Below are 12,028 nucleotides of genomic sequence, written 5' to 3' on the forward strand. Positions count from 1 at the left end.
CCTTCTTCCATGCCATAGAGGAAATGAGATGCAGAGACAAATCATTTACTCTAGTAAAATTCTACTCAGTTCAGCTGTGGCTCTTAAGCAAAGGTGACTTCATGCTTTTATGTGCTATGCCCAGTTCTGAAACTACAGACTCCTTCAGGGCAAATAAGAACAGCGTCAAGTCTACGCAATATTACAGTACTATGCAAAGTCTATGCAAGGGTCCAGAAATGGCTGTTCTAAAAGAAATGGCCTACATATAGCTTAAGTCTTTACACTGATCCTTATGTTGTTTTTCTTCTGGATTAATACAGTATTTTGCAGTGCACAGCAGATGACTGAGGGAGGTCAGGATCTATAATTCCGTTTCTTCAGAAATAATATGATCATGTATGATCTTTCTAGGATTGCAGATATATGTGTCACACTATAAATATTTTTACTATTTTTTAATTCATATTAAACATAGTGGGTAATTACTGCAATATGTCTTTACTGACTTCACCCCCTTTAGACAATTTTTTTTCTCTTTGCAGTTTTGATACTTTTTTTAATCCAAGTGTAATCTTTAGTAGGGAGTCATGCTGTTAATTGAGGTATGAACTACAGAGGTGATACAAATTCCATTTTCCACATGGTGCATGAAAAATACTATAGGTAGTATAATAGAAAATGTAGTTTTCTAAGACGTTGATAGACTCAGGCATTTTATTACAGACTAAAAAATTCTTACATGTAACCAAGTTGGCAGGAAAATACCATACATGGTATTTGCAAAACAGCATGCAGTCACGTAACTAAACTGCACTGTAAAACCCAGAGTGAAGCAAAACTAAATTTGCAGGCACATGCAACATTAAAATTGCTTTTCTTGCAGTCTGAAAGCTTAATTACAGAGCTTTAATATTTTAACATTAAAATCTAGCAGAACATTTTAATGTATTTTTAACAATCTCCTCACTTTCACAGAAAGTAACTATTAAGACTGGCAATGACTTAGCAATAATAGCAAAACAACTGGGCTACTATAACGACAGATTACCACTGAAATTTCTAGAAAGAAAGATACTTGTCAGTAATCCTCTTTATGGGCTCTTTAGGTAGCCCACTCCTTCCTCTTCTGAATTTCACAAATTTGTAGATTTTTCAAAAAAGTCTTACAAGAAATCAAATGATGCTCTAGAGCCATTAACTCAAGGTATCAATCATAGAAATTTTCAGCTAAAAGTAAAAATTTAGAACCTTAAATGCATGAAAAGAGGCACATTAGGGTGGACACTACTAAAACAGAAAAAAAACCAAGAAGTCACTGATACTTCAGTTCAACACTGAATCAATCTGGCAAGACAAACACTGTTACAGCTGCAATACCTACTCTAGTAACTATTACAAAGGGTCCATTCATTTGCAATAGTTAAATCACCTCAAAGCAACTTATAAACTGTAGAAATAAGCCTGACCTGCGAGGCAAGGGTGATGCTTGGCTGAGACTGCAGGAGGTTGGCTTGGCTTTGCTGAGGTAGTTGCGTTAAAAGATTCTGCGCTTGCAGGAGACCTGGAAAAAGAAAAGGGTGGGTTGGATTTGTCATTTTAAAAGACTAAAACATTAAATGAGATAAAATAAGGCTCTTGCCAAATAATGGAAAGTTAAAAAAATTTGAGATGCCTTCATTTCATCCCTGCACGGACTTCAGACTTTGGACTTTTCTGTCCAAAATCCCTTGGCATTTATGGAAGGGTAAAAAAGAAGTCTGCACCAGTCTCTCCTGCAGAAAGAGTTTGCAATGATCTATGTTATCCCAGTTCTGTGTTCAGGAATCATTTATTGCTTCTTGCAGCTTACAGATTTGGGGTAAACCTCTTCCTGTAACGAACAGTTGACCAAGAATTTGGGAGCCATGTAAAAATAAACAACTGAACACTAATCAGATCATATCCAATAACCAAATGCTAATCAAAACCACAAATTTGGCTCCTTGATCACCCTTCTTCCTCTCCATATTACTCCATGCAACCTGCCTAACAAGAAGGCAACTTTCCCTGGCAAATGTAAGCAGATGACCACACCAGGAGACCAAATAAGCCAGATAACCACTTCCTAGCTGAAATAAAGAAGAAATCTTTTGGAAATGTAATCAGAACTTAAAGCTTAGGTAAGATACTGAACACTGCTTAAACCGCATAAATAAACATTATACTGAATGTATGAAAACCTGTGCTATTATGGAAAAGTGACAGCATTAAAGAAGAGTTGGGACTGATGCAACCATCAATTGCTGTTGTTCTAAAAATAAATTCTCTTACAGTCCACTATTTGTATGGCTTATTAAATTTCTCAGGAAAATTGAGATATAAGCTTGCATCTATATATTTTAACCATAAGCTATCTGATTAATTTTAATTCCAAAAATTAGAATTTATATATTTTTAAGGTGTAAGGATCTTGACAAAAATATACCTAGTTAGTCAAGTCCCTCAATTTTATTGTTTAAAATATTACTGGTATTCTTTAGGTAACTCCTGGCTATGACTATCAACTTCCCCTTATTAATTTAAGAACCTGACTAATTAAACCTATGTTTAGTAGACATCTTCAATATACCAAGGTCCTAAAACCAGGAGAGAATGATGGCACAACAACAGATGGACACTACAGGCACTAAGAGGACAGAACACCAACTAAGTTAAATTCTGTAATTTGAATTTGAATTTGGCTCATCAGCTGGCTGATTAACCAAAGCACACCACTTGCAAGCTACCTCTTAGCAGAACATGGGTAGGAGACACCAGAATTTAAGACTTGATAAATACCAAGTGAGAAACCGGATCTTTTACATGAGGTTAAGGCCATAGGAGGCATGAAAAGAGAGACTACCAGGGACAGGAAGAAGAAAATGTATCCTTAATGAGCGATACACAACTACAGAATTGTCATCTGACAGTAATATTGCTATTCTTTTTTTAAACAAACTGTTAAACATGTATTTTAAATAGAATGCATTGCTATCAAATATCAAGATCCACAGAATAAAGCCAGATGTTCATGCAAGTATAGACATCTATGTAAATTTGCTTTGCATCACATAATCAACATGTTCCATCTGTGTTTTTGAAAAGCCACAGCGAGGGAAGGGAGCAGCTTAAGGAACTTTGAAGACAGCTCCCTACTACACAGTGCTTTTTACAACACAAATATTTGTTCACTTGAAAGGTGACTTCAGCTGCCCCAATCTAAATATTAATTAGTGAATAATCATCCCCATATGAAGAGGTTTTGACCTTCATTTAATGACAGTGAATTTTAACTGATAACTTGAAATGGAAAGGGGCAACCCATTACACTGATCTTATGACTGTAATCAGAGTGACTAGGACTGTCCTTTCGGGATTTTTTGTCCTCAAAGAAATCCCAGAGGATGTTTTTCTGGCAATAACACTTTTGCTGGAGAACACAAGATGACTACATTTTTCCTCAGTTTATTCTCCCTCTGAAGTAATTAGCACTGAGGGACAGTATAAAATATTCTGAATGTGTTTAACCTACTCAGTTTTTACATCAATTTATCCCATTTAAGAGATACTGATACAAGGTTTCTCAGGCAAAAACTGAAGAACAAGTTAGGTCAACCTGCAGCTGACTGAAGTAATAATCAGGTCATGGGGAGGTGAACTGTTTCAGCAAAGCATCCATCTCTTCCATGGGCTTACAATCTTTCCAGACACTTTTCGTGCACGTGCTTTGGACTGCTGTCAGCTTCCTTGCAGTTCTGTTCTTCACAAACATGACTTGCCTAACCTTCATCTTTGGGGCGCTTTTTTCTGAGAAGAAACTACTGGTCCCCACTTCCACTCAGGAAAACTTCAGTGACTTAACTTATAGGGCACATAGCACAGCCTTTCAAATACAGTTTAAGTCCAAAACTGCACCTTTTAGGCAACTGCTGAGATACCGGTGTTTCGCACTTTGCTGTTACCATAGGAACTTCACACTGCCATCAATACTGTTTAACAGTACTGGTAAGAATTAATGGGTATTAATATAATATATAAATATATCTTTCTAATAAATATATCTTTATAATAAATATATATCTTTATAACCAATAAGGCTGATGGGACAAAATACACTTTCAGGGAGTCTGTGGATAATACTAAATAGAGGGAAAATGGTCAATAAACCAGAAGTCAGGGTCTAAAGAGATTATACAAATGGAAACTCATGAAGATCAGTGCAGGAAAATGCAACATCATGGATAGGGACTGGAATAAGCCTGTATAGCAAAACAGGGTGGACACTAGGTGGCTAGAAAGCAGTTTCACAGAAAATAGACCTGGGTGTCCTGGAGGTCAGTAAAATGAGCATGAGCCAGCAGTGTGTCCTTACAATAAGGACAGTCAACAATCATGTCCTGGGCTCTATTCACAGGAGTGCAACCAGCACGTCAAGGGCTGCAATTCTTGCCCTCTGTTTGGCACTAGCAAGATTGCATCTAGAGTACTTTGTTCAGCTTCTGGTTTCTGTGTACAAGACACAATGATATCCTGGATTTTGTACATTCAACGCCCACGAAGGTGGCTAACAGGCTAGAACAACCATATAAGGAACAGGTAGGTAAGCTGGGCTGTTCAACCTTATGAACAAAAATTAGGTTAGATCCTATTTCTGTCCTCAGAGACAGAAATGGGCTCTTTTTGAGGGTGCACAGTACTGAGATGCAAGAGATGAGTTGGAACATGTCTACTACAAGTAGACATAAGGAAACTTTTCTATTTTATTTTAGTCATGAGAGTGGTCAGCTATTGGGGTAGATACCTGAAGAAGCTGCAGAATATCTATACTTGGTGATGTTCAAAGTCAACTGGCCAAGGCCCTAAGCACTCTGCTGTAATTGGACCTGCTTCAAGAAATACTACATGACCTCTACAAGTCCCTTCCAACCTACGTTTCTTTTTAAAATTGCACTTGTATACTTACATTTACAGAGGTAGTATTTCTAGCCCTGTCCTTTGGGTTCTAAGAGTCCAGTAGCAGCATTGCACTAAATACGCCACATGTATCACCTATATGATGCTCCAAAAGAATGGAGGAAATAAGGATTTATGCAAAGGTATGGTGCTTCAGATGTTTTGGAGGTTTGGTTGGGGTTTTTTAGTAGTTAAAGTAAATGCATCTACCATCATCCAGGACTTCCTGTAATGTCTACAAGAGCATTTTTTTGGTCCGAGGCAAAAAACTTTTCCTGCCAGCCAACAGACTAATCTGGAGTTTATTTCTTACTGAAATTAAACAAAAGATAAAACAACCATTCAAATGAAGATTTTTTTCAGCATAATTTTTAAAAAGTTGCCCCAGAAGCATAATACATAATTCATTCCTATCTGATCCCCCCAAAGAGTAATTTTTATTTATATATATATATATATATTTTTTTTTTAATCTAAAAAGAACTTGACTGCTTATTCTTTGCCAAAGCTGTTCATCTTCTCACAGACATATCCTGGAAATTAGCTTGCAAGACAAAGCCATTAAAATGTCATAATTCGAGTAACTGGAAACAACTCAAAGGAAAGAAGGAAGGGTGTCATACCACGTTACATACAGTGCTATGTGTATTAACTTTGTTTATCACTGTTGATGCAAAGAACCTTCTGGGCACTTTGGTGTACTCCATTTTATCAAATCCAGATCTTCCAAAATGGGGACTCACAGTTGGAATTATACTAGGATCCAACACAAGAGAGAAAGTACTAACTTATACATTCCCACAAATCTGTTCCACCAAGATGTTAAGCTGCTGCTGCACTTTTTGCTGCATCCAGGTACCCTTTAAGATAGCTCAGGAACATGACGCAAATGTGCTGTAGCTGCTGCACTGTGGTTTTGCAGAGTATCATTTCAATGATCCATGCAAAGGTGCTGCCACACTACTTGAATTAAAAGTCAGCACTTTTACTCACTGATGCTGTTCAGATGGTTAGAAGCAAAGACTCAATTTCAAAGAGGACAGGAAACATTAGAGGGATTTAATTCAGATCTTGGTAATGAGTATATTTGTAGCACATGGGGAAAAGTTAACATTTAAATTACTTCTCCCAAGTTCTTCCTTATTCCACTTCAAGCTCTCCCCTCTTATGTGCGGACTCAGCTACATTTCATTCAACTGCTGTGTCAGCAAATACGTTGTCATCAAGGGTCTCTTAATGACAATGAAATCCTGGGTCTCCTCATCTGCATATTGAGGAGACCTAAGCACCTTCACCTGGTTCACAGAGCATATTATTAACAAAACGAGAAAGAGTCCTGTAAGGGCAGTACAGGTGCACAATTTCAGATGGGATGAATGCTTGTCCATTACAAATTTGACGCATCTGAGAAGAAATACAGGAAACTTCAGGCATCTTCCTCCATCTTGACACTGGGTGAGGAAGCTGCACTCTGATTTATGGTACCAGAGGCCAGCAGGGTAGGTACTGATGTTTAACATTCATTATTTCATTTTAAAAATGTGTTTGATTGTGTTTTTTCCAATGATACAAGTGAAGTCTCAAAGTCTGTTGGACAAGCATGAAAGAAAAGAACAGCACTGGATTTGGCCTGCCATCATCTTCCTGGGTACTTTTACAATAAATTCATAAACAAGGTTTTTAATAATAAACAGGAATAAACTGAGAATAGGTAGGCCCAGTTTCAATGTTTAATGCTACTTAGCAGCTTATCTTCGACATTTGCCTTTTTGGATACTTTCTTTATAAGTACTGATTCCAAATTTCCTTTCCAATGATGCATTCTTTTCTCATGTCTTAACTTCTATTTGCAAGATTAATTTAAATGAAATGAAGCACGATTTCCCCTCTCCATTCAGATTTTACCGATGTGATTTTTATTGGCAATATCTTCTGAGTAGAAAGGCAAATGGTCATTTGATGAGGGTAATACTTTTAAGAAACAGCTATAATTGTAGTAAAGGATGTTGAATTGATTATTCTACAGACAGATCTATTAGATAGGAGAACAGATAAAAGATGTATAAACACTGTACAAGGTGCTACATTCCTGCCTGTGACCTTAGCAATAATAAGCGGACAAGAATTGCTCTGAATAAGAAACTGCTCCAAATTTCTATTTCCATTCAATCTTCTGCATATCTGCTGAGTCTTGAAACAATTCCTTCAGTTATGATGTCACCCGTTACCAAACGTGAAAAACAGGAACTTCACAATTTGTTTCATCTCAGCCAGAGAATAACCAGAAATCATGTGGAAAAGATGACTACACCAGACATATGACAGTGCATTTAAAGGGAGAATTTCACATATGCTGCTGTGAGCTATGCGTGTTGAAGAAAGATAGCAGAATAACATCCTCATTGTTGATTAGTATTTTAGGTGTTGAATTTTCTAATTTTTTTTTTTCAGAAGTTAGATCTAAGCCATGACATTCAACCCCTTCCAAGAATCTCAATATGATTGCTGATGATTGCATTACTCTGCACACCACCACCTCTTCAAGTGAAAGAAGCTTCTCTCTACCTAATGTTTACATTTTTTATACAATCTTGCCTAGAGATAACATTCTTCATTTCCCTCAACTAATCTCTGTATTAAAAACCGTATTTCTCATTTATGTGACTGGAACGTACAAAATAGGTAGTCTGTAAAGCAGTCGATTTCTTCCAGAACAGATAATGCATAAATAAACCTGAATTTTCAGTAGTTATTAAATGCATACATATATATATATAAAGCCATATACAGTACCAATGAGGCAGCAAAAAAACCCTGAATGCCACTGGTTTTAAAGAAAGCTCTATGCTACTTTGTTAAAAAATATTATTATTTTATGAAGTTGACTAATGTACAAGTAGGACTAAAAGGACAAGAAAAATATGGAAAAGCCAGCTGCAACAGCAAACAACAAAATAAAAATACACACTTTCTCAATCTTTCTTGTAAATAATAACATGCTGTTTGAGATCTTCTAACAATAGCCATGAAATACTGCACAAAGCCATACCAAAAAGTGATATAAGAGATATTATGACATACATGTTGCTTTATCATTGAGTGCTCATGAAGAAAATTGGATCCATTCAAGCATTTCAGTTTGGAAGACTGTCACACACTAATGACCTATGGTCAGAATATAAATCTTCCAACATTTTTGAGCTATTCAGTTGTCCAGGCTGCACATTACCAGTAAAAATGGTGTTTCTACACACACTGCATCACTGACGACAGCAACATGCAGGTCTTAAACTGCAGTGAAGAAATCATTTTCAGAGACGGTCCTTCAAAAAGGTACTATGAAAACCTCTCTGGTAGTTATTCTACTTCAATAGATTTTTTTTAAAGCAAACAAATAGTTTTCCTTCTTTTCTATAATGAAGGAAATTCATTTTGAGAAATTAATATAATTGCTTCTGTTAGTTTCCTTTTTTGTGAACCATCTTCAGAGATATTTTAGAACCAGCAGGTTAGCTGAAAAATGTAGGCGTTTTTTAGAAAACCTGTAAGCTTTTCAAAACAATGGTGGTTTTTTTTGTTGCTGTTTCCTTAAAAAAGAAAAAGAAAACTGCCTATTTTAAAGAATCCTTGAACTAAATTTTGCTTAAGTTTGAATTCTTCTAGAAGAATATGTCAAGCTTGTAAGTTCTGCTTCTTTTTAAGAAATCAGTACATCACTAAACGCTTCCATAAATAGCCTTTTAGCTACTTTTTACCAGTGCTGGTATAAAAGCTCTCCTAAATCAAGTCCTATTTAAAAAAAAAAACGTTAATTTTGACTAACACTTTATCCAAATGTGAGAGCATTCAGACAGTATGAGGGATTCAGCACAATGGAAAGCCAGTTCTATCCAATTCATAGTATGTAAGAAGGAATGATGCATGAAAAAAAAAAATCAAAAGAAAACGAAGTGCAAAGAGCTGCTTTATAGGACAGCCAGACTCTGGAGGACTCTTCAAGCATAACAGGAGCTGCCTTCTGAGTAAGCATCTTTGGATTACCAGATCTGAACAACTGAGTTCATACAGAAAAGAAAGGGTGGGAGGAAGACCCATTTTTGTACGTCAGCGTAAGAGACCATGGTTAAACGCAGTTTTCTGTGGACATCAACAAATGGGGTGCAATCAGTACTCTGATTTATTGCAACATGAATGCATTAGTACTTAGAGAAAAGTTACTATACAACATCTTAACTGGCTGGGCACAATACCACCTACCACTGCCTTGGTTTGCCTTTAGCATGTAAGCCATACCCAGTTTACCACCAGAATAATATTTCCAGGAGGAATTATAAAACAAAAAATAAAAATAAAAATCAAGCCTTCTAGCTCTTTTCTCAAGGTGCAATTATTATTTCAGTTCATGACAAAATTCACTATACCCTCCTTAGGCTTAAGGACTTTAACGGTCTCCCACAAGGACTCTTGACTTCGTCATCTTTTTCCAGCATGTCCTGGTTTTGGCTGGCATAGTTATTTTTCTTCCTAGTAGCTGGTAATAGTGCTGTGTTTTGGCTTTAGTCTGGGAATAATGTTGATGTTTTAGTTGTTGCTAAGCAGTGCTTACACCAAGTCAAGGACTTTTCAGATTCTCCCCCCACCCCACCAGTGAGTAGGCTGGAGGACGCAAGAAGCTGGGAGGGGGCATAGCCAGGACAGCTGACCTAAACTGGCCAAAGTGATATCTCATACCATGTGACATAATGCTCAGTATATAAACTAGGAGCAAAGCCGACTAGGGGCAAAGCCGACTAGGGGCTGCTGCCCAGGAACTGGCTGGGTACCAGTCAGCAGGTGGTAAGCAACTGCACTGTGCATCACCTGTTTTGTATATTCTGATTTTTTATTGTCACCATCATCATCATGCCTTCTGGTTCTGTCCTATTTAACTGTCTTTATCTCAACCCGCAAATTTTACTTCTTCCCCCCTCCCTCCTCACAAATCCTCTCCTGCATCCCACAGCAGTCAGGGGAAGGGATCAAGTGGCTGTGTGGTGTTTAGCTACCTGCCAGGTTAAACCACGGGACAGTGTTAGCATTTTGCCTCTAACACCCAGAAAGGAGGTGTCCCTTTCAAGTCTCCTAATCGCAACACTGTTATTTCTTCTAGGGAATATCAACAGTTAGTGAAGGTTTCACCTTCTCTTTTTAGACGATGCACGATTTTCTTTCCTGGCAAGGCCCACTTACCCTGCTGCCCCTGCGGTGTTTGAGAGATGATGAACTGTGCTGGCTGCAAGTTGGTTGTTGGATGCACCAACACAAACTGTTGCAGGTTGAGATTCTGTTGCTGAAGCTGCTGCAAGTGCTGCAAATCCTTAAGGAAACAGGGGAAGGGGGGAGGAAGAAAAGGGGGGGGGGGGGGGGGGGGACAAAAAAGGAAAACAAAAAAAAAGGGAAAAGAGAGAACTGTGTGTTAGACATTTAAGTCAGCCATGACTCCCAGTGTAACTAGATTTCCTATCAACCAGTTATATTCTAACACTTAAAGATAAATGTGGATGTCCAACACAGCAGTCTTGCTACCTGCTACTGAATATCCTTTACACTGACAATTTGAGTTTCTCTGTCCTTTGTAAAACCAAACAAAAATTGTGTACCAAATAACTCAGCAAAGTATTTCCAGCACTGTTCTGCTTTAACAAAAAAGAAAATTAGTCCTTCTCTCCCCACCCCAAATGCAGTAGGTTTCAAATACTTTTGAATTATCAGCACCCACATTTTTCAGACTTACTTTCTGAGGATACAACTTTGCTACAAAATTCACTGTTGATAAATCAAGCATACTAGGTGGGAGCTATTTTATTTATAACAACAATAATCTGCAATTACCATTCTAATCAGCAACAGGAAAGAAAAAATTACAGCTTCCTAGCTTGCAATTTTCAGTCCAAATTTCAGAAAGTAGCTAACATAAATAGCAAATAAATATATTTTATTAGTTTTTCATCAAATTACAATAAGCTTAATAAACATGGTTATAATTAAAGATTAAAAGGGATAATTGAAAGCACTGCACTACTGTAGAACCCCATTTTTATGTATGTAAACCATTCAGAACTATTAATTCTCTATAATCAAATGCTGGTCTCAACATAAACACTAATCTTTGAAAAATGCTAATCTTCCTTTCACCTTCTTCACACACAACAATAACAAGAGTAACTGAAATTTGAAAATGGAAGCACAACATGAAGCTGGCCAACATAACAGAGGTAATCTATGAAAACTATCTATTTACTTGTGTAGAATCTTTCTACCTTCCTGGGAAGAAACTGTTTCAAAATACCCACCAAGCAGATGGATAAAAGCCTGGGATATTGCCCAAACATAGAATTTCCCATTAAACAAACCAAACGAACCAAACAAAAAAACCTCCCAAAACTCTTAATTCTGATGAGTTACTCAGATACTGGGGTACCCGTCTGCAGGCAGATGCCCTTTTCCGGGTCTGTGTCAGAAAATGTTAACATTGCCAGTTTGCCCCTAAACAGTGCTCAGTCTTGCTGCCTGAATGGAGCTGCTAGTTTTACCATACTTGATAAGCCACACTAAGACCTGCTTCTTAAGACCCGTAAAGCCGCCCGCACACATTTTGACTGATGCAGGTTACTGAGCACTCAAACAAGCTGCTCAGACAGCAGATGTGAAAGGCCATTAACTGCCAGTGATGGAAAGTCAAGACAGACTGACAAGAATAACTTTTTATTTACACAATACAATAATTTGCAGAATACAGTTATCTGACTATGGCCTTACATGATTTTTAAACTGTTAAACTAAGACTTCAAAGTTGCAACAATCTCCTGCTGGGGAACAGAGGTCAGGAGTATCAGTGGGTAGAAAGGAAGACTAGGGAGGGAAAAAAAAAAAAAAAGAGTCAATTGATTTACGAGACCACACACAGGAATTGTAAGAAAATGACTACTTAACCTGCATTACGAAGACACTGGCCATCAATCACTTAGGCAACTTGGTCATGGTAAGTCAAAAGCATGCAATGTAGCAATATGGTAGACAGACAACAGATGGGCTG

At 37.4% G+C, this 12,028-nt stretch overlaps 1 protein-coding gene and 1 long non-coding RNA gene across 8 annotated transcripts in view; one reads left to right on the forward strand and one right to left on the reverse strand.

The window, feature by feature from the left end:
- POU2F1 (POU class 2 homeobox 1) overlaps nucleotides 1–12,028 on the reverse strand; it is a 101,681-nt gene that overhangs the window by 16,101 nt on the left and 73,552 nt on the right. For 5 of the 7 annotated variants that reach the window (XM_062614628.1, XM_062614627.1, XM_062614629.1 and 2 more), the window contains 2 exons: nucleotides 10,183–10,309; nucleotides 1,449–1,543 (listed from right to left, as the gene is read on the reverse strand). In XM_062614628.1, the coding sequence (XP_062470612.1) occupies nucleotides 1,449–1,543; nucleotides 10,183–10,309 (222 nt within the window). The remainder of the gene's footprint in view (nucleotides 1–1,448; nucleotides 1,544–10,182; nucleotides 10,310–12,028) is intronic. The other 2 variants (XM_062614631.1, XM_062614626.1) reach the window with 1 other exon arrangement.
- Nucleotides 1–12,028, forward strand: part of LOC134161619 (uncharacterized) — a 226,094-nt gene that overhangs the window by 10,151 nt on the left and 203,915 nt on the right. The gene's annotated exons all lie outside the window — the stretch shown is intronic.

This window comes from Pezoporus occidentalis, unplaced genomic scaffold (assembly GCF_034315485.1).
Source record: "Pezoporus occidentalis ecotype Australia unplaced genomic scaffold, CSIRO_AGI_Poc_V1 ctg177, whole genome shotgun sequence".
Classification (NCBI taxonomy): domain Eukaryota; kingdom Metazoa; phylum Chordata; class Aves; order Psittaciformes; family Psittacidae; genus Pezoporus; species Pezoporus occidentalis.